Source organism: Vombatus ursinus, unplaced genomic scaffold (genome assembly GCF_900497805.2).
Source record: "Vombatus ursinus unplaced genomic scaffold, bare-nosed wombat genome assembly UNPS02014845.1, whole genome shotgun sequence".
NCBI lineage: Eukaryota > Metazoa > Chordata > Mammalia > Diprotodontia > Vombatidae > Vombatus > Vombatus ursinus.
This window is the reverse complement of record NW_020954623.1, coordinates 2,382,661-2,409,623: the sequence shown is the minus strand read 5'-3', so window position 1 is coordinate 2,409,623 and position 26,963 is coordinate 2,382,661. Positions and strand designations below refer to the sequence as shown.

Genomic DNA, 26,963 nt, shown 5'->3' with positions numbered 1-26,963 from the left:
CTGTCTAAGGGCATCTCTACATCTAGGGGAGTCTCTGTGTCTAGGGGTGCCTCTGTGTCTAGGAGCCTCCCTGTGTCTAGGGGTGCCTCTGTGTCTAGGGGCATCTCTACGTCTAGAAGCGCCTCTATGTCTAGGGGCGCCTCTGTCTCGGGACGCTTGATTTAAAAGGACATCAACAAAACATTTTTTAAAAAGAAATTGTCTACCAAGCATTAAGAACAGGAAGCAGCTTTCTCAGGTTCCCACCTTGACAATATCGAGGCCTCCTATCAGCTCTCCAGACACATAGAGCTGAGGATAAGTGGGCCAACTGGAGTATATTTTGAGTCCTTGACGCACATCTTCATCCGAAAAGATATCAAAACTGCTAAACTGAATATTATGCTTGTTAAGAATTTCCACCATCTGCTTGCTGAAGCCTATATGTGGGGGAAAAACAATTAGTTTCCCTGAGATAAATTATAAATGTCTTAATCGTTTCATTTCATTTGTCTGCCACTTTTAACAGTGAATTAGCCTGCCTGATGCACTGGAAAAAGACCCAATAATGGTCCTACTACAGGCAGGAAGATCATCTCCCTACCTGAACACCAACTACAGATGCCAAAGGGGACTTTCAGGTAGAGAAAGGCTTCTTCACTTCAATGGCAAGGGCACCGGCTCTGCGTGGCTTGGCCTCCTTAACCGGAAGTGAGGGGTCAGACTAGATCTCTCTAAGAGAACAAAGAGGTTGTGGGCCTTCTTTCCAGTAACCCCAGATGATCCCCTCCTTGGACCTACCTGGAAACATGCCCACCTGTATAGCACTAATCCCCACCCCAACTCTTCACCTGTCAGGGAGAAGGAAAATGGGGCGTCTCTTTTAACCCAGAACACTTCTAGAAACTTCCATTTTTAAGCTCCATCCTCAGTAGCTCACTGAAAGCTGTCGCTGGTTGTCAACGTGCTTTCTCCCTTTTCACGTCCTAACAACCTGATGGGTTCATTTTTAAAACAACTTACATTCCCCAAAGTTCATCATGTGATTTTTACTGCATTTTGATGACAATTTTTTATTACGTACTAGGATTTTATTACACTTTTGCGACACATTTTGTTAGATACTTTTCTGATATTACTTCCTTATGATAACATTAGTACTAAACAATAAGAGTGAACACTCGCCTTTGCTAAGCCTATTAGTCTAGTCCAAAGAAAGGCTATCTGTCTCTCCATGAGAATTCGAGGATACCTCCCCCCAATAGTGTATAGATACACACTGACTTTAAGAACAAGATTTGAACATAAAACAGTAATTGTAACACCTCCTCCTTTTCATTTCAAAATCACTGGAAAGGAGGTGCCTCTTTCAATCCAGCATGTCCCTAGACCAGGCGAGAGCCAGCATTCCTGAAGTCGACACTGAAATCCATCACAAGAATGGCCTTTGCTTGATGTCAGGCAAGACCACCCTCATTTGTTGAAATAGAGATCTCTGGCAGAGCCTGGTACAGTTTCCCTGATCTGCAGTTTACTGAGAGGCAAAGCCTCAGTATTTATTTGTACGGCATCTAAGTCGCTTTTCCTACAACTGCAGCGTCAAGTTCATGTACAGCCTGGAGTAAAGCTCTGCTTCTGAGACTCCTTGTTCATCGGGGAGTTCATTAGTAAACAGCTAACGGCTGATTGCTGATGGTTATTCTGCTGCCAATTCAGTAACTCATTTCTACTGTAACAGGCTGAGAAAAAGCTCTATTTTTGCTGTAGGCAATTACACGTAGCCTACAAGATTGATTGGGAGGCTTTCGTTTTTAAGGGTTAAAGTAGCAGCCTGGAAATGTTATGCTTAGGGATAAAACAGGAAGGCGGCTTTACTCCTAGACCAAAAGACTTATGCGGACTCCAGAAGGAAGGCCCTCACCTGCAAAGCTGGAAACCTCATGTTTTACCTGTGCCGCCACAGACTCACTGTTCAATTTAGTTCATGATAGATGACATAAATAAAACTGAAGCAAACCCAAGTTTAATCCTTAACAAAGACCCAAAAAGCACAGCTCACAAGGAAGGAAGAGAGCTGTCGGCTCCGAGCAGCCCCTCTAAGAGGCAGGTCAAGCCCGGGCGAAGCAGACCTCGACCCGCATCCCGGCCAACGGCTCTCTGTGGAATCAAGTCCGAGCAGCTGCCAGCGAGGCCATCTCAAGCGCTTCAGCAACAAAACGCTCTGGAGAAGAGGCAGTAACTAAAGAGATCCTTTTGGCCCATGTCCCTCCCGCCCTTCAGGAGGCCAGGGCTTGAGCCTCATTCAAATTTTCCCTGATGCCTGAGGCACTTCCCAGGCTGTCTCTTCCTCATCTCTCCCAGCATCCTCTTCCTCTCCCCTGCCATCACAAACCTCCTCCTCCTCTGGACAGCTCCTTCCTCTCTGCTCGAGCCCCCCAAGTGCTCTCCCTAAAGCACAGGTCTGACCAAGTCACTCTCCCTCCTCAAGACCCAGGGCTCCCTCAGGCCTCCACAAGCCGGCTCTGGCTGCTTTCATATCCCTGCCACTCACTGCCATCTCCCACGTCCACGCTTTCACACAGGCTACAGCTCTCCTTGAGGCTCAGCTCGGGGGCTGGCTCCTAACTCTGCTAACACCCCCAGCTGCTTGTGGTCATCCCCCCACCACCACTTATTCTTTACTCATCTTGCATTCGCTTATCTGTGTACACAGTGGCTCTGGAGGGCAGAGGATGTCATTTCCTTTCACCTCTGTGTGCCCAGCTCATGGGAGGTCATGGTACAGAAATCACTGCACAGATCTCAAAAACTCCAATGACTATGTGCCAGGCACTGTGCTGAGTGTGGGGCATACAAACAGAAAAGGCAGACAGCCTGCCCAACGAGCTCCCCTCCTAGCAGGGGAGACGACATCTATGAGAAGTCTCAGCTGCAGGTCGGAGGGAAGAGTCCTGGGCTCCGGAGGGGTGCCGCGGCAAGGCAAAGCAAGGCACATGCTGAGAGCCCACCTTTAACAAGAAAAGCAGAGAAGGCCTAGGGAGCTTAGGCTGCCTCGAAACCGACTCCAGGGAAGACCCTAAAAAGGACTGTTCTGAAAACATCTCTGAAATTTATCAGTCTCTTCACTTGCCTCTCCCTGGTCAGTAAAATGCAAAGAGAGAATCACCCACACTGAATCGTTAAAACCACAGTGAGGGTGCGGCACTAAGTCAGCCAGAAGACATTCAGCAACACAGATTAAAGGGGTCCTCCGGTGAAATGACTATGATATTAATACAGCATGTTGTTCACTACATCAAGGCACTGGGGCAGCAAAGAATTTCCCCCAAAAGGTATTACCCCTAGAAACGACAGCACAGAAAACCTGCGTGTGGCTGGCATCAGCAGCACAGATGGAAAAGGAACCTGGTGCAGGGAAGGGAAGCCTCTGAGGGACAGGTCTGTAGCAGATGCTCATGGGATGCTATCATCGGAGCTCAGCCATGCCCCCAAGGCACCACTCGGAGAGACCGACCCCCTCACCCCAGGAGCCCTCAGAGACCACCAAGGCCAAGCCCGTCATTCCAAAAAGAGGGAAATTGAGGCCTACATCTGGCAAAGAATTTGCCAAACAACACACAGGAAGCAAGATGCCGAGCTGGGATCTCAATCCAGGGATTTCAAAATCAAGGGTATTCCACCATGCCACACTGTCCACGTGACAATGCTATAAAACTAGAAGCAATTAATTATAAGAAAAATAGGTACAAATAAACAGCCCTGTTATCTACTGAAAAGTGAAAAGCTCCAAAAAGGGAATAAAGTTTAGAAGAAATTAAACAAATTAAAGGCACTGGTTTATCAGTACGTCAGCATCCACTACACAGACCGCTGCTCAGAGTGAAGGCGCCTAAACAGGCAACGCCAAGGCCAAGGGAGAATAGAAGTCTGACCTGAAGAGGCAGCACCCGGGAGAAAAGTGGCAGCACAGAAAACCCACTTTCTCTTTGCCTCGTAGGAGGTTAAAGTCATCCCAGGAAGGAAGTAATGGAGGTAATGGGAGGGGTTTCCTTGTGGAGACCCGGAGGGTTTTTTGATTTGGTTGGACTTGTCTTAAGTTCCCATTAAACCTGCACAGATTTCAGGGACTGAGGCCTAGCCACTGACCCACTGCCCGCCAGGCAGCACTATGTCCTCACCTAAAAGGATGGCACTGGATGAGAGACCTTCTGAGCTCCCTGCCCACTCCCAAGCCGGATACCATGAACCTTCTCCTTTATCAGCAACGTGTTCAATTTGTCTAATTTGACCAGACAGGGTCTGAAGGCTGCAAGATAGGTCTAAAAGGCTGAGAACCCTTGAAATAGCGTATTCTCTGCACACCCACAGGCATGCACACATATGGATGTGCACACAGAAATTGCTCTTATTTGCTCAAATCTTTTGAAAGACTGCCTGGGGCACAATGAAATCAGACTGAGACATATAAACACATTGTAATCGCCGAACAAGAGATTTTATTTCAAGGGTAGATGACTCAAGAACCTACTTGGTTTCCAAGCTGACAAGGACCTGAACCTTCAAGTCTAACTTCTCTGTTTTCATAAGGAGGAAACTGAGGCAGAGGAGTTAAATGACGTGCCCAAATTTCCATAACTAGTAACAAGCTTTAACCCAAGTCTCCCGCAGTCTCAGTAATGTTCATTCTCCCATCTCCTCCCAAAGAACTTCAGAAAATTACATCTGCCCTCTGCCTCTGTGTTCACTATCTGCCTAGGGCTTGCTTCCACGCACCCTACGCACCATACAAAACCAATGGTACTGATCAGCCCTAAGGAGGACCTGCATTCTCATCCCAAGCAGTAGTATTCACACTCTTTCCTGTATTCTGAGGGGGGAGGACACACTAATGCACGCATACATAGGCACTTTTTACATGAAGGGAACTGAACATAACCCAAAAGACTTGACTATTTTCTACTACAGAGCCTTGGTAGTGCTATGGCAATGCCAATCAGGCCCTGAAGCCATCACCTCTTACCTACTTGGACAGGCCATTTTTGGCCATCGTCAGCCAGCAGAGGACGGACAGCAGACTGTGAACCTGCAAGCTGATAATCAATAGCAAGGGACACTTCAGGAAGACCGAATGAAACACCCATCATCTATTACAACCTCACTCTTCTGGAATGCTCACTTTAAGCCGAGGACTTTCATAACTTGAGCTACAATTTCTGACAACCCTGCAGAAATCAGAGCCAAATGCAGGTTTGGCCAGCTTGATGAAGTCCCTGGGACCAGAGACCCATCGCTCCAAGCCCAGAGCACCTCATTCAACTGTCACCTACTTTCATAGATCCCATCTGATGCAGATGAAAACAAACACAGCTGGAGTCTCAAACACATCCTCAAAACCAAGGTTCCCCATGGCAGGGAAGGCAGGCCACCGAGGGGCATGAGCTGGGGGGGGGGGGGGGGCGCCACCAGCCCAAGGGAATTCCTTCAACCAAATCCAATCCTTGAAGAATCAGAAAGGTCTGAAGCCTATTGAATCGAAAGCAGAGCAATAAATTCAAAAAACAAGATGGAGACTGAGCACAGAGCGTCTGACTTTCATGTCTCCAGTCACCAGTGCCTCTCACAGAATCGTGACACCTTGACATTAAAAGCGGGGTAAAAGATCTCACCAGGGTTGGTGGCAGCTAGGCAAAGAAAGGCCATGTAAACTCTGTAACTCCTTAAGACAGTCAAGAAGGAGGACCAAGGGGGGCCAGAAGGGTCTGCCAAGAACCACGACCAAGCCCTAGGGAGGGATGCAGACTTCCATCAATCAATGATGTGTCAAGCACTAGGCCAAGCCCTGGGGATACAAAGGCAAAGATGGCCAGCTCTGCCTTTAAGGGGCTTCTATCCTGTTTGGGCCTGTGAGCTACCGTGGCCCTGGCTGCTCTACCGACCTATGGCCCTAGGAGAAGAGCCCCTCTTCTGACCCACAGGAAACTCTTCTTCCAATGTGGGCCTGGCCCCGTGAGAAGATGCTCACCACAGCGGGGTTCTTGTGGCGACCCTTTCATGAAGAGCATGCACGGAGCGGCGTTCGTCAGCTTCTTCAGCCGACGGTCCAGGTCTTCCTTCACGAATTCGGCCCGGGGAAGAACGCTGCTGGAGATGTGGCACTCCACCTTCCTGGTCAGCTCAGGGGCGTGGGCACCATCTAACCGATCCACTCTCTGCGTGTTCTAAGACCAAGAAAGAAGCATTGGCAAGGGTTTACTGTTCAGTCTACACAGGGCCTCCGTGAACTCAAGTAGGAAGGAAACACAACCCACCGGGAGCAAAAAGGGGTTAGGGCTCATTGGAAAGGAAAAGGATCTCTTCACCACAAGGGACAGTGCCAAATCCCACACAGAGACATGGAGGTGATTCTCCCATGTATCAAAGCCACCAGAATGAAGGCTGAGCCCAAACGAAGAGACCACAAAAGTCTCCACCAGCTCCTTGGACTAAATCCACAGTGGCCGGGCTAATCCCAGCACAGACACAAACCGAGCACTCCAGGAGTCACAGCCCCTGGATTTCTGGACCTAAGGTGGCTACAGCCACAAGGGCCCTAACAGAACAAGGACATCATTTGTCTGCAGACGAGCCCTGGCTCTAGAGAAGGTCATGGCTCCAAACCAAGTCGTCCGGCTCCCAAGCTCGGAACCAAAAGTACAGGAGGCCCTCGCACAAATGAGGCTCCCAACAGCCCTTGCTCCGGAGGCCGCTCCGGTCAACCAAGCTGGCCAACTCCAACACCAAAGACTGGGTCGCCGCTCCCAGACAGCACAAAGGGTTCTTGCCCCGTGGGCCTGGGGCCCATGAATGAATGAAACAAACCCCATCATCTCATTAGAGAGGAGCAACAGAAGCCCAAGAAGTGGGGAGCCGTGTGCACGGCGGTGTCCTCAGCCTCAGCACCCCACACCCAAGCCAAGGAAGACAGAAGTCAGGCCTCCGACTCCGACAGAGTTCAAGGTCAGGAGAAGGGGGAGTGGAAAGGTTTCTCCGCTGACCAGATAGCAAGGAGATCTCCTGGCTGGCTTCAGACTTACCTTAAAGAACAGAAAGGTCGGGACAGAACTAATTTCATATTTCTCAGACACTTCAGGAACAGCTTCTGCTTCCAACTTGAAAAGAAGAAAAAACAGACTCGATCATCAGAGGGTTCTGTATCTCAATAACAGGAATCAATCTTACGCGTAACGTCCTTTGAAGAATTTTATGTTTTAAAAGAGTTTGGTGCAAAAGTTTACGACACATTTACATTTAAATGAGACTCACTCGCGGGCGCGTGCACAGTGTCAAAACAGGTTCAGAGGGTTTTATTTTGTTGCACATTTCAGAAGATGCCTGGAGGCTTTTGGTGCACTAGTGACCTAGTAAATTTTCAATCATATGCAGCTCCTACTATATTGAAATCCATAAATCACTGACCCCAGTTATGTCATGATTACAGTGCTTATTTTCTGCCCACAGCAATTCTTCCTGTTTGCTCTATTGACTAATTCCGAGAGGCAGTACATCATGACTGACAGCTGCGGCCTTCTGCAAATTATGAAGCAAAAGGAGTATTTCTTCAATAAACTATTGATGTCTGATACATTTTACTTTTAACTCCTGCAAGGCTGCTAGCCAGCGAGCAGGAAACTTGCAAGGCGACCTGTCCATGAGTCTATTTATACATTTAAATGTGCACTCAGAGAAAAACCAAGATGGCAGCATTATGTTGGATAATTTCATGGAGGCCTCTGAACTACGATACAATGCAATATCTGAAACATGGCTGGGAAAACATATTTAGTACTAGAATTTCTAAATTAGACATTAGAATTCAACTACAGTAAACTACTTTATGTTGAAGTTTATCAATGGGATGCTCTGAGAAAAACTCAAGTACATTATGTTTTTCCCTCAAAGGACTGTCAATTTAATATAAACTTTTTGAAACCAATAAGAGCCTGCATTAACATTATACCTGAAGGAAATAAAATTTATTGATAAATTGTATTGTTAAAAGTTTCTTTAAATATACACTCATTTTTTTTCAAGAATCTGACAGATTTCCAGGGGCCTGAAAATACTATTTTTCTCCAAAGCTTTACCCAGCCAGACTTTATTTCTTTTAATGAACCTTGACTATACAATAGAGAGGGAAGAGTAATTTATCTTTTGTTTGTCTCTTTCACCTTGCACACTCCTGGTTTTTCTGACTCTTCTCCAAGTATTTTATTGTGTTTGTGAGGCACCTTTGAATCAACATTTGCAAATCCTTTCTCTACACAACTTTGCACTTTTAATATTCAAAATCCTAAGGTGAAAATCCTATGAATTTGACACCATCAATTCAAGCTGGCTAATTACTGGAACACTAAAAGGAGACACTAGACCACAGCAGCAGCCACGCTAAGAATGGCAAAGAGGGCTATTGTGAAATTTCGACGCCTCTCACTCAGCTTCCTCGTTTCAGGCCACCGCAGCCCAGACACCCTCCTGCCCACCCCATGAAAACCATGAGGGGCTTCTAGAGGGTGAGATCTACCTGCTACCCCACCATTTTTCCTCCATTCTTTTCACAGACTGAACAGAATGCAAGAGGCCACAGAACTGTCTCCTCCAGCAAAGAGGCAATCTCAGCTCCTTGATGAACACTCATCACACTCAGTTATAAGTTACAAGTGATTTACCATGAATAGTCCCTTCTTCCTCTGCAAAGAGGCAGTCTCTGATCCGATCCAAAATTACATTTGGCACAATAACTGTTAGAAAGACTGCAGGAAAAACAGGCACACTGCTTCACTGTTGGTGGAGACATGAACTGGTACAGTTAACTCTACAAAGAAGGTTGAACTCTGCCCCAAATCTGCAAAGATGTATGTGCCCCCTTGACCCAAGCCAATACCACTACTGGCCCACACATCAAAGAATAAAGAGGAAAAGGACCCACACTTGCCCCCCAAAAAGTTCACAGCAGCTCATTTTTTTCATAATAAAGAATTGGAAGTCAAGGAGGCACTCAAGTAAATGGTGAATAAGAGGGACGAACTTACAGAATACCCATGCAACAGAATATGATTAAGCCACAAGAAAAGACAACGTAAGAGAAACGTGGACCTGGATGAGCTGGTGCGTGCAGAGTGAAGCGAGCAAAGCCAGGAGCGGCAAGGGCCCGGCACCAACAACGCCATCAAGACAATAACGTCGAAAGACGCAGAGTCAATGCCAGGCCCAGCCACGCACGTCCAGGGCCTGACTGCGAAGCACATGCCCTCCCACCCGGGCTCCAGGGACAGGAGACAGACGTTGCGGGACACGGCAAAGGCGTCAATCTGTTCTGCTTGACAATGTCCATTTGCTACAAGGCCTGGGGTTTTCTCTTTTATTGAGAAGGCCTTGGGGAAGAAGGGAGTCAGTAACAGGGTGGACAAGACGACAAGAGCAAGTGAAGGAGCACTTTTAAAAATGCACAGATGACAACCGAAGGGAGCTCCAAAGGAAGGCAAGACAAGCAGAGAAACTTCGGAAGCAACAGGCTCTCACTTATTCTGTACTGTTTCACTGCACGGCTTTGCCTTTCACCTATAATCTCTTTCTGTCCCTCTCTTTGGTTTTCTCTAAATTCAGAATTTAAAAAAATTGACTCGCAGCACCCTGAGGCATCCAAGAGGCATGCAGGATGAAGCAGCGGATGGAATCAGGACAGCCTGAGTTCAAATGTGGCCACAGACATTTACTGGCAAGCAGCGGGACCTGGGCAGAAGCCTTCACCCCTCCTCACTCAGTTTTCTTTGGTCTCTACAATCCCTTCCAGCTTTAAAGCGATTTCCAGGCACGAGGGAGGTCAGGTCAAAATAAAGATTCACATTTCAGAATAGACTCACAGTAAACCTATCAGCTTCAAAGACCACTTTTTGGCAGGAGGGGCAGACCAACTCAAACATATTCTAACGCATTCATGACATGGATCGTCCAAATTCTGATCAGGCACTAAATGCCAGCAAGGAGACACTGCCCTGCTGTTACGCTAATGCCTCTAACCTCATGCCTCCAGGTCCTAGGACTCTCCCCTGGGGGTCCACAAAGACTGATATTCTGAGAATCTTTCAGAGAGCTTCAAACATTGTATATTGATTGACTTTCTGAGTTTCCAGGGTAATCTAATTTCTGTATTTTCTTTGTTCCATCGCTCTTGAAAAGCTTCCTAGGTTAATTAATGAAAAGGGTGATCCTTTAGACTATAATAAAATACAAAGAATGGAGACTTTAGGACAAATTACAATCTACCAGTTTTCTATTGCAGAAATAATCCCCCTTCAAGAGAGTATCTTTATTCAGAAATCATTCCATTATCATGTAGATCTAATCATTGACCTTCTAAAGATTAGATTTTTCTGATTTTCATTTTTCTTGATTTATTTTCCTTTGTATCATTTCTATATTATAAATAATGGAAGCTAAAATAGATTGTTTCTCAAAAAAATATAGTCATGTAGTTAAAACACAATTTGCCTCCCTCCCACAAATATAAAAGGAAAAGAAAGCAATGAAGAAGTGCCCCTTTCACTTCCCCAAACCAAGGAGGCGTTCTGCAGTGAGGAGCTCCTCTGCGTCCAGAGAGAAACATTGCAAACAAAATCAGTGACGTCAGGGAACGGAAATAGCACTTTCAATACTCAGCTCACCCATTAAACACTTCAACACCAAGGGTACCTACTGATCATAATTATAAATATTTTTGCCTACTTCATTAACTGTAAAATAAAAGTGTTTACAATATTTTTTCAATGAATTAGACCTGGACTGTACTAACTAGATGTGTTCAGAATTCCTTTTGCCAAAACACGTCCTTACCTTATGTAACAAGGTTTGGATCATGAAAACCCCTTCAAAAAATAATTTTAACTGCAAGAAAGCTTAGGCCACATATTCCAATTACTTCTTTACTATAATTGTTAAAAAATAAAATTTCATTGTGGCATATGTTATACAGATAAACCTAAAACCAGAAACTAAACAAAAGCAAAGCTAGGCAACTAAACAGCCTGCTATAAAGCCAGAATGAGACACAACAGTTGTCTATCTGAAATTTGTGATAGGTTTTTACAAGCCTCCTCTTTGCGACCGTCCTCCTACTTTCTTCAAGGTGACCTACCCTTGTGGGTTTCACTGAACCCCAACCTGAGATGAAGCCTGGTGCAGGACCTCCCTCCCTGACCAGGGAACTCACCAATGTCTGGAAGCCATCTAGATGATTCACAAATACAAGCCCATCAAGGAAAAGGTCGGGTGGACTCCTCCAAAGAGAAGGAATATTTTTGCAGAAAGTCAACGTTTCTACTTCATACTACAGTGTGAATCCAACCCTAAAGCCACAAAGGGAATTGAGGTGCTCGTTTTCTTAAGAACATCAACTCATTAACTTCTAGCTCTCTCCTTACCTTTTCTTCTCCCACTGCTGTGTTAGCACAGTGGGAGAGGCAGTGCAGCCATCCTGCAAAGGCAGGGAGCTATTGTGTAAAGGCAAAGGACCATGGAAGCACCAGAGTTCTTTAAAGCCAGTTCCTCTATGGAACTGGGGTGACAGAGAGAGTGCGGGGGAATGAAGCAGCAGCTGGTGGGGCATTGCCAAGAAGCACAAAGCAGGTTTTCCTCCCAACAACCCTCCTTCCCAGATTCCATTAGCATCTGCAGAAAGCCAAGAACTCCTCTCCACCTCCCCAAATGACTAGCATGGCCCTCTGAACACCCTCACATCCCAACTCAATTGTCAGCTGTCTGCCTCAGTGGCCCATTGGCAAGCCACACCAGAGAACTCGTCATCCCCCCAAACGGCTCTGCTTTTACGATCCTCACTTCTCAAGTTTCTCTTGATCTCCTGCCTTCTAAACTTAATCCTCTATCCATTCCCTTCATCCCAGGCCAGCACCCCAACTCCGTCCTCCATTTCTCCTGTTTGCAGTCGTGACACCACAGATAAACAACATAGGACAGGGGACAATTTTAAGTCAGTAAAATCAGGGTTCAGACCCTCCCTAGCTAAGTGACCAGAGACAGGTCACTTAGCCTCTTGGAACCTCAGTGTCCCCAACCTCAAAATGGGGATCCAAGTTAGTAACAAGATGTGTGTAGCATGCATCACAAGCTCGAAAGCCTCTGCCAACCCTCAGCCCCTGGCCAAACCCACGCTGCTACTCTCTGCTACTATTCCCAAGCTGCTGAACTGTGGAGGTGGAGGTGAAGGAGGAAGAAGTCCTGCACCCACTCCACAAAGACACATCACAAAGGCAAGTTCTCCCCTCTCAGCTGGGCCCTCGGGGCTCCTCCCACAGAAAGTCCCGCTTCCCACCGACCTCCTCCCCTCTCTCAACCGCAGACAATCTTACTTCCTATCCACTGGGAAAATCCAAAGCATGTCTGGAGACCCCTCATCTCTTCTGTTTCACACCCCATCTCTCCTCCTCTGCCCGTGAATGCGGGCAAGAGGTAGCCTTCCACCTCACCGGGGCCTACTTCTTCCTGTCCCCTCCCTCTGACCTTGTCCTAGCTCCCCTGATGGCCACAAACACACACAAAACCACTTACCTTTAGAAATACAAAAAACCAAACCTTGATTTGACCTAGTCTAGCAGAAAGAGCACCAGACTTGGAGTTAGGCAGGCCCTAGGCTCCGATTTCACTTCAAACATGGTAAAATGACTTTACCTAATACCTCATCTCCGTACTCTGTATAAATAAGATGGAGATAAAAGTGCCCGCAACACTTACCTCACAGAGTTGGTGAAAGGACATTATAGGTGACATGCTTTGCAAACATTGAAACACTGCACAGCAGCTATGTTATTAATAACACCTCTCTCCTGTCTTTCACAGCCAGCCTCCAAGAAAGAGGCAGCTCTGTTCCCTGACTCCACTTTCTCATTACCTACTCATTTTTAACCCCTAGCTCTCAGGTTTCTGGGGACAGCTGAGCACTACAGAAGACAGAGCATCAGGCCTGGAGTCAGGAGGTCCTGAGTTCAAATTCAACCTCAGACACTTACTAGCTGTGTGACCCTGCTTGCCTTAGTTTCCTCATCTGTAAAATGAGCTGGAGGAAGAAATGGCAAACCACCCTTTCTCTTTTCTCTTTGCCAAGAAAACCCCAAATGGGGTCACAAAGAGTCAGACATGACTGAAATGACTGAACAACTCAGGTTTCTGATCTCCCAGCTCTATCAAAATTGTTCTTTTGGGGTTACCAGCGCTCAGCCACAGGGCTGATCAGAGCTCAGGACAGAACTGGTCCTCTGCCAATCCTGTACCTCTCACACACAAAAGACCAATGCTTCACATGCTACTGACTAAGGAGGGGAGTTCCCTACCAGGTGCTGTCCCAGACCCCCTTTTCCCACGTTCTCCCAGGCTAACCTCAGCACTGCCAGAGGGGCAAGCATCCTCTCTACTGGAAGGAGAACTAGAAAATCCATAGGCCCAGCCCTGAGCTCTCTCAGGAGCTCCAGGTCCACATCGCTCATTTGCTGCTACATAACTTCGACTAGAAGCTGGCAGCACCTCAAACTCAACAGGCCCAAACGGAAGTCAAGGAAGCACCCCCCCCCATAACCCCACTGCCTTCAAAATTCCCTTTTTTCCAGGGAGGTCCCACCATTCTTAGCTGCCCCAGTAAACAGCCACTGAGTTGTAAGCCCTCAGTTCAAGGGCCCCTGAGGTCCCTCCCGACCCACAAAGTCTATCTTTGACTCTGGACACCCAGGCAACAGCCCTGCAGTCATGGGGGGAAGGCAGGCTGCTGCTTCTCAGGACATCTACTCTACCAGCCTGCCTTCAGTCTCTCCCCTCTCCAGTCACCCAAGGAGCTTTCCTAAGAAACATCTCTGATCTCGTCTCTGTACCACACAAAAAGCATGCTGCAGAATGGCCCTAATGACACAAAATCCCAGGGCTTCAGATCATTCCCCTTCATTCCTAGCTGTCTCCTACCCTCAGACATTCATATAAGCTGCCTCAGGGTCAGCAATTCCTTCCTTCCTTATCTCTACTCACTCTAATCCCACGGTCCACAGAGGCTCTGCTCAGATACCAAATCTTTGGGGGAATTTTTCCTGGATCTCTTTTGTATGAAGGAAAAGAAATAGAAACTAAGGTAGTGTCCATCACTACAGAACAGCCGAACAAATTATGACATGAATATAATGAAATACTAATGTGCCATATGACAAGACAAACAGCAAACCAGGAAGATTTGTATGCACCACGAATAGAATCAGAATAATTTATGCGACAACAGTAAAACACCAGACAACTTGGAAAGACTTATGAACTCTGATCACTGCAATGACCAGCGACTATTCCCAAGGACCGCCAAGCACGCCACCTCCCTTCTCACAGACAAGTAGATGAGGAACTCAAAATGCAGACCAAGACAAAAATTTTTGGACACTGCAAATGGTGATTAAATTTTGCTCGACTATTTTATGTTACAACATTTATTTTTTTTCCAATGGGGAAGAGGAAGGTAAGAGAGAAGGAAATAAATGCTCAATAACTGGGGAGAGAAAAGGAAAGAAAAGCCTTCCCTGATATTCTCCAATTGCTGGTTCCCTTCTCTTCAAATCAACTTGTACTAAACAAATTTTTGTGTATGCTGCATTTCCTCTAAAAGAATGTGGTTTTTCACTTTTTTTTAAATTTTCAGTTCCAAATTCTCTCCCTTCCTCCACCTCTTCTCACCACTGAGAAAGCGAAAAGCAGGATACCCATTTTACACATGAAGTCAGGCAAAACAGAAAACGCTTCCATTTGCACTCAGAGTCTCTCATTTCTCCCTCCGGAGGTGGGCAGCATTTTGCATCATGAGTCCTTCAGAGCTGCCAGGGAACACTGTCTTGATCAACATAGCTACGGTTTTCACAGTTACAAAGCTGCTGTTACTGTGTACATCGTTTTCCTGGTTCTGTTTGCTTCACTCCGCATCAGTTCACTGATTTTTCTGAAACCATTTTGCTCATCACGTCTTTCTGCTTGTTTCCAATTAATAGTATTTTATTTTTTCCAATTATGTGCAAAGATAGTTTTTAAACACTCATTTTTATAAGATTTTGAGTTCCAAATTGTTCTCCCTCCCCTCCTGCCTCCTCAAGAAAACAAGCAATCTGATATAGGTTACACATGTACAATCATGTTAAACATATTTCCACATCAGTCATGGTTGGAAAGAAACAGAACAAAAGGGAAAAACCATGAGAAAGAAAAAACAAAAAAGCAAAAACAGTATGCTTCGATCTGCATTCAGACTCCATAGTTCTTTCTCTGGATGTGGATAGCATTTCCCATTATGAGTCTTTTGAAATTGTCTTAGATCGTTGTCTCGCTGAGAAGAGCTATGTCAATCATAGCTGACCATGGCACAATGTTGCTGTTACTGTGTGCAACGTTCCCCTGATTCTGCTCACTTCACTCAGCCTCAGTTCATAAAAGTCTTTCCAGGTTTTTCTGAAATCCACCTGCTCATCATCTCATCATTTTTTACAGCACAATAGTATTCCATTACATTCATATACCACAACGTGTTCAGCCATTCCCCAATTGATGAGCATCCCCTCAATTTCCAATTGTTTGCCACCACCAAAAGAGCTGCCGTAAATATTTTTGTACGTGTGGGTCCTTTTCCCTTTTTTATGATTTCTTTGGGATACAGACTTAGTAATGGCATTGCTGGGTCAAAGGGCATGCACAGCTTTACAACCCTTTGGGCATAGTCTCAAATTGCTCTCCAGAATGGCTAGATTACAGTTCTACCAACAATGCATTAGTGTTCCAATTTTCCCAAATTTTCTCCAACATTTATTATTTTCCTTTTCTGTCATATTAGTCAATCTGAAAGGTGTGAGGTGGTACCTCAGAGTTGTTGTAATTTGCATTTCTCTAATCAATAGTGATTTAGAGCACTTTTTCATACGGCTATAGATAGTCTTAATTTCTTCATCTGAAAACTGCCTGCTCATATCCTTTGGCTCATCATTTCTTACAGCACAATAGTAAAAAATGACTTTAAGGTCAGGAGTCGTTCTATTTTTATCTTGATCTCTCTAGCACCTGGCACAGTAGAGGGCACCTAACAGACACTTCAGAAATGTTTGTTGTATTGAACTCAGCGAAGGGGTGCAGCCCAAGGGAAGTATGTGAGAGTCCCTGGGGCATTTTCCTCTACCTTCTTTATATCAAACTATATGAGATGCCCATCAACTGGGGAATGGCTGAACAAGCTGTGGTATAAGAATGTAATGGAATACTGTTGTGCTATAAGAAATGATGAGCAAGCGGACTTCAGAAAAACCTAGAAAGACTTATATGGTCTGATGCTGAGTGAAATGAGCAGAACCAGGAAAACATCGTACACAGTAACAGCCACGTTGTGCAATGACTAATATTGATAGACTCATCTCCTCTCAGCAATGCAAGGATCTAAGACCTCTCCAAAGGCCTCATGATGGAAAATGCTATCCACATCCAGAGAAAAAACTATGGAGTCTGAATGCAGATCGAAGCATATTATTTGCTTTTTTTTTTTTGGTGAGGCAATTGGGGTTAAGTCACTTGCTCATTCTTTTTTTTCTTGTTTTGCTTCCTCTTTCATGTGGTTCCTCCTATTGGTTCTAATTCTTCCTTACAACATCATTAATGTGAAAATATGTTTAATAGGAATGTATATGTATAGCCTATATCAGATTGTGCACTATCTTGGGGAGGGAGGTGAGGAGGGATGGGAAGAAAAATTTTAAACTCAAAAGCTTATGGAAGTGATTGTTGATAAATCAAAATAAATTAATAAAAAAGAATCATTAAAAAATAAATAAGAAGTAAGTTTTTAAAAAATGACAAGTAGGATGATTTCAGAAAAAAAAAACTGGGAAGACTTCTATGAACTGATGCAAAGTAAAGTGAGCAGAACCAGGAGAACGTTGTACATAGTAACAGCAATACTGTATAATGAAGAATTGTGAATGACTTAGCCATTCTCTGCAATACAATAATCTAAGACAATTCCAAAGGACGCATGATGAAAAATGCTATCCGTCTCCAGAGAAAGAATTGATGAACTCTGAATGCAGAATGAAACATACTGTTTTAAACTTTATTTTTTTGTGTGTGTTTTCTTTTGCAACGTGGCTAATATGGAAATATGTTTTGCATGATCTCACACGTGCAATCGACATCAAATTCCTTGCCTTCTCAAGGTGAAAAGAGCATCAGGAAGGACAGAGAGAATTTGGAACTCAACATTTTTAAAAATGAATGTTAAAGATTTTACATGTAATTGATATTTAACAAAAAACATATTGAAAAAAATTAAACTATATGAAACAAAAATATATTGCTAGTTATTTAAGATACTATCTTATCATTTGCTTAAAAATGAAACTGCTTGAAGTCCACCAAAAAAATTAATTTTACAGAATAAAAATAAAAAACAAGAGGCTTCCTAGGAATCTAAAGACATGGGTTTAAACCTAGTTCTATTATTAATTATATGGCTTTTGATAAGTCACTTAACATCTGCTGGCCTCAGTTTCCTTATATAAAATGAGAGGGCTGGCCTACAGTCCTATGACGATTTATATGAATTTGTAGCATTGAAAATAAAGCAATCACTGCCCTTCCCAATGAATGAAACCAAGATATTGATGGAAATGAAAAATCCAATTTTGATCCCACGTGCTCACAAAGTCTTATGATCCCAAAGTCTCAGGAAGAGAATTGTTTTCAAATGACCTGCACCAGCTAGTGTATTAACTTTGCTTACACGGCCCCTTGGACTAGGAAATTCAGCTTCTCCTTCGGAAAACACTACATTCTATTTCCTTACTGCCCCAGAACACCTCAGACCAAACAGAAGTACAGCACTTTCAATGAGCTACCTTGAAAATTCCACAAAGGCTACAATTTGCCCTTGAGACTTCCCGACTAAAGAAAAATGAAAGCAAATAGAGAATTTTAGAAAAGTCATGAATCCGGGAAGGATTTCCCAATCCACTCTAGGTGTCTTCACTCGGGTCATGGCAGACCAAGCCAGACCTGAACTACTCCCTGGCTACCTCATCTGGAGCTCAGGTGTCGGAAATGAAGATAAAGGCTTCCCAAGTGCCTTAAGCACCTTAACAACTTAAAATCTTACAGCCAGGGTGAGCACCAACGTGCAGGTAATTCTGTCTTCACTCTAAATAAATCATGAGGTCAGCAGCCAGACAGGAGCAGCATTACTTAAACCAGTAACATGATTCCCATCAAAACTAACTCAGAACAATTACCTTTATCTTGATTAATCCCAGGATTGAAATAATGAATCATTAATCTCACTTCTTGTAATCATTATCTTTTATCAGAGGCTAAACACGCAGTTATAATGTTACACCTCTTAGTGCTGATATCAGGCACTTCAGAGTTATGGTCTAAGTCACATTATCTCTTTTATTGCCATTTTCCAGGTGCCTACCAAAACTTTTTTTAAAAGCTCACTACTTTAAAACTGTGGTGTCAGTTGTGTATAATATATGTATAATATATTACATAATACATGTATATTAGCTGTGTTTCCATGTACAAAGATGAAAGATAAATAGGGGTGTGTGTGTGTGGGGGTGTGAACTAACATTTATTAAGCACCGACTGTGCTAAGTACTAGGGTTACAAAAAGAGGCAAAAGACAGTCTTATCCTTAAGAGTTTACAATCCAACAGGGGAAATGATAGGCAAACAAAGCCAGGTCTACATAAGATAAATTGGAGATAATTAACAGAGGGAAGGCCCTGGAATTAAGGTGGGTTGGGGAAGGTGGGCTTTTAGTTGTCACTTAAAGGAAGCCAGGGAGGTCAGTGGTCAGAAAGGAGGGACAAGCCTTCCAGGCCTGGGGGAGGCTGGAGAGAATGTCTGGCGCCATGAGATGAGGGTCTCGTTCGTGGACCAGTCAGCCAATGTTACTGGATCAAGGAGTATGAGTTGAGGAGTAAGGTCTAAGAAGTCTGGAAAGGGAGGAGGAAACAGATGATGAAGGGCTTTGATCCTGGAGGGGGTGTGGGGGTGGGGAGGGGGAATATGTGTGCGTCTCTACGTGAACTCTGTAAGGAGAAATAGCTACAACTGACTGGAAAGCTATTGAATGCTTTTTTATTTCTTCTCACTGAACCTCTGAATACTATGTTGAATGCACTTGATTTAGACTGGATTCATCACATGGCAAAAAGTCATTTCCAAGACTCTCAAAATGGGGGCGGAGCAGGGCAGGGGGCCCCAAAGTGACTTGACCAGTAGTGACAACCCTCACAACTTTATCACTGTCCTGTATTAAGCAAAGTTTAATCCTAGCACTTTTTTTATTAAGCCATATCTTTGAAGGAAAATGAATTAGGGGAAAATCAACAGCTGAAAATTTCCACAGAATTCTCTATTACCAAACAAGGCAAAAGCTGGAAACCACGTTGTTCCTCAGCACAGCAGAGCCTGCAGCCTGGGAGGAGGACGGAGTGTGTGAAGACCAAGGAGGCCTCTCCCCACACAGCTGCTTCCTCCCCTCTGAGCCCTGAACTCAAACAGCACAGCTTCCTCCCCCCAGATCACCTGCTTCACAACCAGCTGCCTTTCACTTCCATCAGGTCCCCTAACCCTTACATGTTCCTTCTTGAGCCAGTGTTTTAACATTCTCTTCTTTCCACTTTGTCCATTTCCTATTAATTTTTTAACTATAGTCAACCCTTCTGCTTGCTAAACAGCGGTCTGTAATCCACTCCCAGCCCCATGGAGCTGCTGCTCCCCCAAGGCTAGCCAGGTGGGCAGCACTGAGGAGGGGGAAGAAAAAGACTGCATTTACGTTGCACTGGGGAACAATCTGCGAAGTACTTCGGTGATAAGGACTGGATCCTCACAGCCACCAGCGAGGTATTACCATTATCAATGGCTATCAGCATTCCCCTCTTCCAGATGAAGACGCTAGGGCTGAGAAGACCTAAGTAACCTGCCTGGAGTCACACAGCTAACGAGTGTGGGCAGCAGGATTTGATCTCAGGTCTTCCCAGCTCCAGGCAGTGTTCCATCCACTATGCCTAGTTTGCCTAGGACAAGGTAGACACGCTTACATTAGTCTAAGCAAGACAGTCATGATGGTCAATTTGCGGCCAGAAGCAATATGTAATCAATTACAAAATTAACTACAAGTCCCTTCTGATTACCTACAACATTATTCCCCAAAGTACTTTCAAAATGCAGGTGGCCCAAGTCAGGGGATACAGAAGAGAAAGGTTAATATGGGAAATGGAACAGCTTGCACAAGATGCTAGAGAACTGCGGCCCCCCCACCCCTAAAAGGCAACTAATTTTCGAAAGAAAGAAGTAGGAACAATCGGCCGTACCTTCACAAATGCCACTTGGGGGTATTCCTTGGCTAATTCCTCCATGACACCATTCATCTGTGTACACTGAGGAGCCCATGGTGCCCAGAAATGGATGACAATGAGGGACCTGTAAACCAAATATCTAGGTTTAAAATATGTATTAAAGTCTTTTTAAAGATACACGTTTCCAAATGCAGACACTGTCACTCGGCCAGCATTTAAGTCCTCCCTGGTAGGAAGCTGCGTGAAGCCCTGGGAGTACAAAGAAAGACAAAAGCCAGTTCCAGGCCTCAAGGACCCCGACCCCCCCCCCCCCCCCCAGAGGGAGAAGACAACAGGCAGACAACTTTGTATCAAAATGCTGCTATTACACGACAAGAGCACAAGAAAATCTTCGAGAAGGCCCTGGTGCATGAAGGCATTTCACGAAAGGCTTCCTGTGGAAGGTGAGATTTCGGCACGTATTTGAAGGAAGCCAGGGAGGTCAGGAGATGAAGAGGATTCCAGGAATTGGGGACAGTCAGGAAAAATGCAGAGCAGAGGATCACGGGTCTGGTTCCAGGAGGCCAATGTTACTGGCAGAAAGACCACGAGGGGGAAAGGAAGGAAGCAGAGTCGGGGGTGAAGGGCTCTGAATGCCAATGGAGGATTTTTCTATTTAATGCTTCGGGCAGCTAGCCGATGGGGAGACATCAGTTAACTGAGTAGAGGAGCAGCAGTCAAAGCTGAGTCTGAAGAAGAATCTGCAGCCGAGCAGCAGGGAGTACAGACTGGCCTGGGGGACGGCCTTGAGGCAAGGAGACCAACCCAAAGCCATGTCTTCCTTCCTCATCTGGTCTGCCCGAGTCCAGGCACACTAGGCTGAGGAAGGATTATCCCCCCATTCTGTCCTTTCCCCAAGGTCCCTGTCCCCATCTGGGGCCTACGCCGGCCTCTCCCCTGGAATGTAGCTGCACCTGCAGGCAGAGCCCCACAAGGCTGACAACAGTTTTTAGAAAAGAAGCTGCGGGAGAAGGGCAAAAGATGGTTTTTAAATCCCCGCAATGGTAAGAGAAGCAGCTAACAGAAGAAAAATACAAGGAAGGGGTGGTGAGCCAGCCATGGGAGGGGAATGGCCTGGAGCTCTCCATTCATTACTCCATCCCTGCATCTAATTACTAAGGCCCCCAGCCCCGCCAACCATCCCCTGCCGGAGACCAGGGAGAGACCAACGGGCACCTGAAGTTGAGAGTCCCCAGTGACATTTTCTGGAATGGAAAAGGGTACCCCGCTGCCATGCTGGGAGAAGACTGAGGAGGGTGTTCTTGGGGAAACATTGTGACATCCCCCCCCCACTGTAACGTATTTTCCAAGAGAACAAGCCCAGATTGCCAAATCTACTCTCCCCCACCACCACACCCAGCTTAAAGACAAACTTTTAGAACACACCCAGGCCTCCATCAAGCCCCACTGAAGCAGGCACACAAAAAGGGCTTGGAGGATCCTACCCCCCCCAGCCCAATCCTGAATGGGGGGGAGGAGTTGAGGTTCTGTCACCTCCTCACTGGCCTCCAAGGTTACTGGACTTCATTAGCCTGCCCGGCCTCAGTTTCCTCATCTTAAAAAGCAGGGGTTGGCCAAGACGGCTTCTAAAGCCCTGCCACGTCTCAAATGGGAGAGATGAGCAATTCAACTGGTTCTGTTTAAAGCGATTGGGAAGGAGGGGATATAACTTAGAACGGTTTCCACTAAAATCTCAGGTAAAGATCTGGCATCTGAAGAGGAAGCTGCAGGTATCTGGAAAACTCACTTGGGTGGAGCCCTGGGACCCCCAAAGGAGCTGACAAGAGGGCTGGTGGAGACATCCAAGCGGCTCTGGACGCCCCAAGGCGGGTCCCCGGGCTCCAAAACCCCCCGAACAAGGTTTGTTTCACGTGTAACTGAGCAGGGGAGAAGAGACTTTTCTCCGACAGCACGTTTGCCTTCCCCACCTGCCAAGCATCATCTCCCATGGGCTCGAGTTAATTGATCCCCGTGGTTCCACGGATGAGGCCGCGGGCACCCCCCGTTTGGGGGCTTCCACTCCGGTCCTGTGCATCCTCACCAGGCCACAAGCTTGCTCCGGGACGGGTCCACACGAGCCCCACCGAGCGCCGGCCGCGCTGCTCCTGACCGTGCGGGGCCGTGCGGGGCCCCACGGGGCGGGGGCCGTCTCCCCTAAGCCCGTGCCTCGACACTGCTCGCCCTTCTCCAACTCGCCCCCGCTGGAGCCCCTTTCCCCCGGGCTTTACAGACCTCACTGGGTCCTCCCGACGACCCTGAGACGGGGTGCGCTCATGAGCCCCATTTTACCGATGGGGAAACTGAGGCACACTGGGGGAAGTGATCCGTGGGTGGCAGGACGCGTCTCGGGACGGTGTGGACCGCGGGCCCGGCACTCGGCAGGTGTGAGCACGAAGGGTCAGGCTTGGGGGGGCGCACACCCCCCCCGCCCCTCCCCCCCCGGCACAGGGCCGGCGGCCCCCTCCCCATTCCAACCGAGCCCAGCAGCACCGGACGCGGCTTTGGGGGCGTCATCCGTACGGCGGGGGGGGGGGCAGCGCCCCCAGGGTCCCGCAGTGGGGACCCCCCCCCAAGCCCAGGTTACACCGACCCCGGCCAACCGGAACCAGGGCCCCCTCGTTTAACCGCTTCGCCCCAACAGCTCGGCCAGGAAAGGGACCCCAGGGGGAACCCCGAAACCCGCTTCGGGCTGGGTGTGGCAGGGGGTGGGGGGACGGGCTCTCCCTCGGAGGTAGCGAGCTGCCCACTCCCGGCGGGCTTCGACCACAGCCTAGATGGCCGCACGCCGCTGGGCCTCAGTTTACCTGCCTCAGGGGTTCGAGGGCCCCGGAGCACCGCCCCCCCCAGCAGCCACGTCCCCGAGGCCTCAGTTTCCCTCTCTGTGGAATGGGGCCCCGGCCGGCCGCCCGTACCTGGCCTGGAGGTGCAGCAGCTCCTCGAACCGCGCGCGGGACGCCACCTCCAGCAGAGGCCTGGGCCTGGGCTTGGGCTTGACCTCGGGTTCCGGCCCGGGCCCTGCCCCGGCCCCCGCCGCCACCTCGGCCCCAGCCGCCGCCGCCGCCGCCTCGGACGCCATGCTTCCCACCGCCCGCGCGCCCCGCTGCCCCCGCCGTCAGGCAGGAGTAAAAGAGCGCCGTGCACGGCTCCGCCTCCGGCCAGGCAGCAATGCCGAGCGCCGAGCGCCGAGCTACGACTGCGCAAGCCCGAGGGCCAGGCGAGAGAGCGGATGAAGCCGAGAGAGAGTCCGAGAGACCACGCCTCCGACCCCGGCCGACGCTGGGATTGGATAGCCGAAAGGCAAAGGCAGATGAGGCTCCGCCTCTTCCGCCTCCAAGACCCGCCCAGTCCCTCTAGCTCCAGGAAAGGCCGTGATTGGTTCCCCGGAAAAGGAGCGAGAGGAAGGAAGAAAAGGCTGATCGAGAGGTCAAGAGAGGCCACGCCCTCTTTCCCTCCGCCCCTCCCTCAGCCTCCAAAAGAGGCTATGATTGGGTCACCCGAAGGCGGAGGGGGAGGAGTTTGCCTCGTCCGACTCTGACGACGAGATGGAAGGGGGGAGTGGAAAGGGAAAGTCAAAAGAGGGCCAGCCCCCACCTCTTCCACCCTGACCTTCCCCGCCGGCCTCTCGTCCTGCAGGCGCAGGCGCAGGCGCAGGCGCAGGCGCAGAGGGGCCTTTCTAGGGCGCAGCTCCTGCTCTGTGTAGGCCCGGAGGCTTCTGGGCCCGGGCTTGGAAGCGGGGAAAGCGCATTCCTAACGAAGACTCGTGCGGGGCCGGGTAGTAGGCCGGCGGGGCCTCGTGAGGTGCCCGCCCACTTTACAGGCGCACCAGCCGAGGCTGGGACGCGGAAGTGACTTCATAGACCCCCGGGGCTGGACCGGACCCGTGACGTCATCTAGCCTACCCCCCCCTTTTTTACATTTGAGGAAACTGAGGCCAGATGTGACCACTGCCACCCCTCTGGAGCCCAGCAGCACGTGCCCCCCCTTCCCCCACAAGAGGTCACGAGTCGCTGCGCCGTGCCCTTTGACCTTGGCGTCATTCTCCTCCTCCTGGACCCTTCAAGGGCATCAGCGACCGGTGAAAGAGTCAAAGGTCAGCCCCTTGGGATCAGTGGGGGCCCCGAGTGGCCCCGAGCAGAGGATCCCCGTAATGCTGGCCCTCCCAGCCCTCTGGGATACTTTGTAGCCACTGCTCCTCTAAGGCTGCCGAGATACTTTGTAGCCATTGCTCCGGGAAGGCCCGTGGAGGCGGGAGACAGGCCTGGATCCGGAGAGGCCGGGGTGCCGAGGGTGCTTCTCACTACGTGATCTATGGTGCTCGCTCGGACGGGCGCTCCGGCCTCCCGGAGCAGCCTGCCTTCGTTCTGCCTCTAACATCTCACACTGAGGAATGAGTGAGAAAGGCGTGATTTGGGGTGGGGAAGAGGCCATTGCGGCCAGTAGTGAGCACATGGCAAAGGGAAAGCACAAAGAAAGGGCACCTGACCGAGCATGTAGGTGGCAAAAAAGAAAAGATGAAAGTCTCCCACTTCGCACAGGGCTAGTCAAAAGGGCTCACGCACAGTCCCAGAGAGTCAAGAAAATTCTGCCACTTGCACCTGACTGGCCCTCCAGTCGTATGCAAAGGCGTGAGGTCAGGCCGGGCAAGGCCTCCACCCCCTGGCACCAGGTGTTGCTTGCGGCCCCTTCCTCTAGTCCTCAGGTCCATGACCCTCGCCCCATCTGTCCCTGGGTGCTTTTCTCCTGTATTTTGTATCAATAAAGCTTCCTTTAGCATAGGTGTCCTCCGAGACCTCTTCTACCCAGTGAATCACTGGAGGCAGCCTGGCGCGAGGGCTATTGGGTTTGGAACCAGAGAATTGGGTTCATATTCGAGTTCTGCCAATTATCACCTCTGTGACATTGGGCAAGGTCCATTACCCCCCCTGGGCGTCAGTTTCCTCATCTCTAAAATAAGGGAGTTGGACCCAGTGACCTCTGAGGTCCCATCTCCTTAACATGGTTTGATGAGTCTTTCGTCTTCCAGTCCACCCTACCATGTGCCGTGGGTACCAGCGGAAGTCAGGGCAGAAGTTTTTCCAGTGTCACCTCTAGATGATAAGCATTTTCAGTCAGTTTCCATGTTTCAATGGATCAGTGACGGCAATGATGTGGGCATTCCCTCTGACAGTGAAGCTCACCACCCACCCAAGCCTTCTCATGTTGCATAAACCTTGTTTCATTGTTTCTCAGTTGTTTTTCAGTCACGTCTGACTCTTCAGGACCCCATTTGGGGTCTTCTTGGCAAAAGGAGTGGTTTGCCTTTTCCAGCTCATTTTACGGATGAAGAAACTGAGGCAAACAAGGTTAAGTGACTTGCCTAGCGTCACACAGCTAGTAAGTATCTGAGGCCACATTTGAACTCAGGCCCTCCTTATTCCAGGCTGGGTGCTCTAACTACTGTGCCACCTAGCTACCCATGAGCCTTCTCTGTACCCTCCAATAATTCCTTCCATCATTTCCCTCAACATTGTGGGGATGGCAGTGGTGCCCAAAACTGTCTATCCACCATCCCTCACCATTATGGTCCTTTTTTCTGGTCCTACTGCTCTTGGATGATGCCCTCTTTGCTACTTCTTCGTGGTTCTTTGGTAATGGATCACAGCCAACTCTTGCCTACAACACTTTCTCCCTCTTTGGGTGGCCCGTAATTCTTCAGAGTTTGTGGCATGTGACAACTGGGAACCCCACAGCAGCTAATTAAATTGTGTAGGAAGGTATGGAAAGGGCTATGGCCATCCCAGGTAGTTAAAATGCCCTAAAAATTTTTTTGATTACTTCATGAACATAAAAGTGAGGGAAATTGAGGAGAAAAAAAATTTAAAGAAGTACCTTCTCCCTCCAAAACAGGCAAGCAACAACAGAATAGTCATGATCTGGAGCTCAAATCAGTGTGTTAATATTTCCTAGGTTTAACACAACCTGGTGTGTCCCTCCTGTTCTTTCTCCTGTGTCCCACACTTAACCTATTTTCTGTGACTTAGGAGAGCAGTTAAAAATGAATATGTGAGAGGACCCTAAGGATGAGAAAAGGCCAGAATCAGGGACTGAGGTACATAGATGAAAATCAGGACTAGGAACTGATAGTTATGCAGGTAAAACAAGAGAGAGCAGGTATGTAGAGACTTTTCTATGGGATGGAAAAGTGGTGGGGGGTGGGGGGTGGGGGGTGGGGGTGGGGGGAGAAGAGGAAGAGGAGAGGGCAGAGGGAAAAGGAAGGGAGTCAAGGAAAGAACACAACTACTCAGGCATCTGTCAGAAAGGGCCTATGTGATTTTTTTTTTTAAGGAATGAGTATGAAAAGAACCTCACTTAGCAATAAACATTATTAAAGAGCTGCGTGGAAGCCCAGTTTTTGTAAATCAAGTCATATTTGACTCTCCAGAGTATTTCTCTGTTTAAAAAGAAGCCAGGGGCGCCTCTCTCTCTCTCTCTCTCTCTCTCTCTGTCTCTCTGTCTCTCTCTCTCCCTCTCTCCCTCTCTCTCTCCCTCTCTCCCTCTCTC

At 47.8% G+C, this 26,963-nt stretch overlaps 1 protein-coding gene across 1 annotated transcript in view; it reads right to left on the bottom strand.

Moving 5' to 3' along the window:
* GLRX3 (glutaredoxin 3) overlaps positions 1-23,499 on the bottom strand; it is a 31,664-nt gene extending 8,165 nt beyond the window's left edge. The window contains exons 1-5 of the mRNA XM_027840473.1: positions 23,336-23,499; positions 20,400-20,508; positions 7,053-7,127; positions 6,002-6,197; positions 247-419 (exon numbers count right to left, since the gene is read on the bottom strand). Coding sequence (XP_027696274.1) covers positions 247-419; positions 6,002-6,197; positions 7,053-7,127; positions 20,400-20,508; positions 23,336-23,499 — 717 coding nt within the window. The remainder of the gene's footprint in view (positions 1-246; positions 420-6,001; positions 6,198-7,052; positions 7,128-20,399; positions 20,509-23,335) is intronic.
* Positions 23,500-26,963: the final 3,464 nt, after the last annotated feature.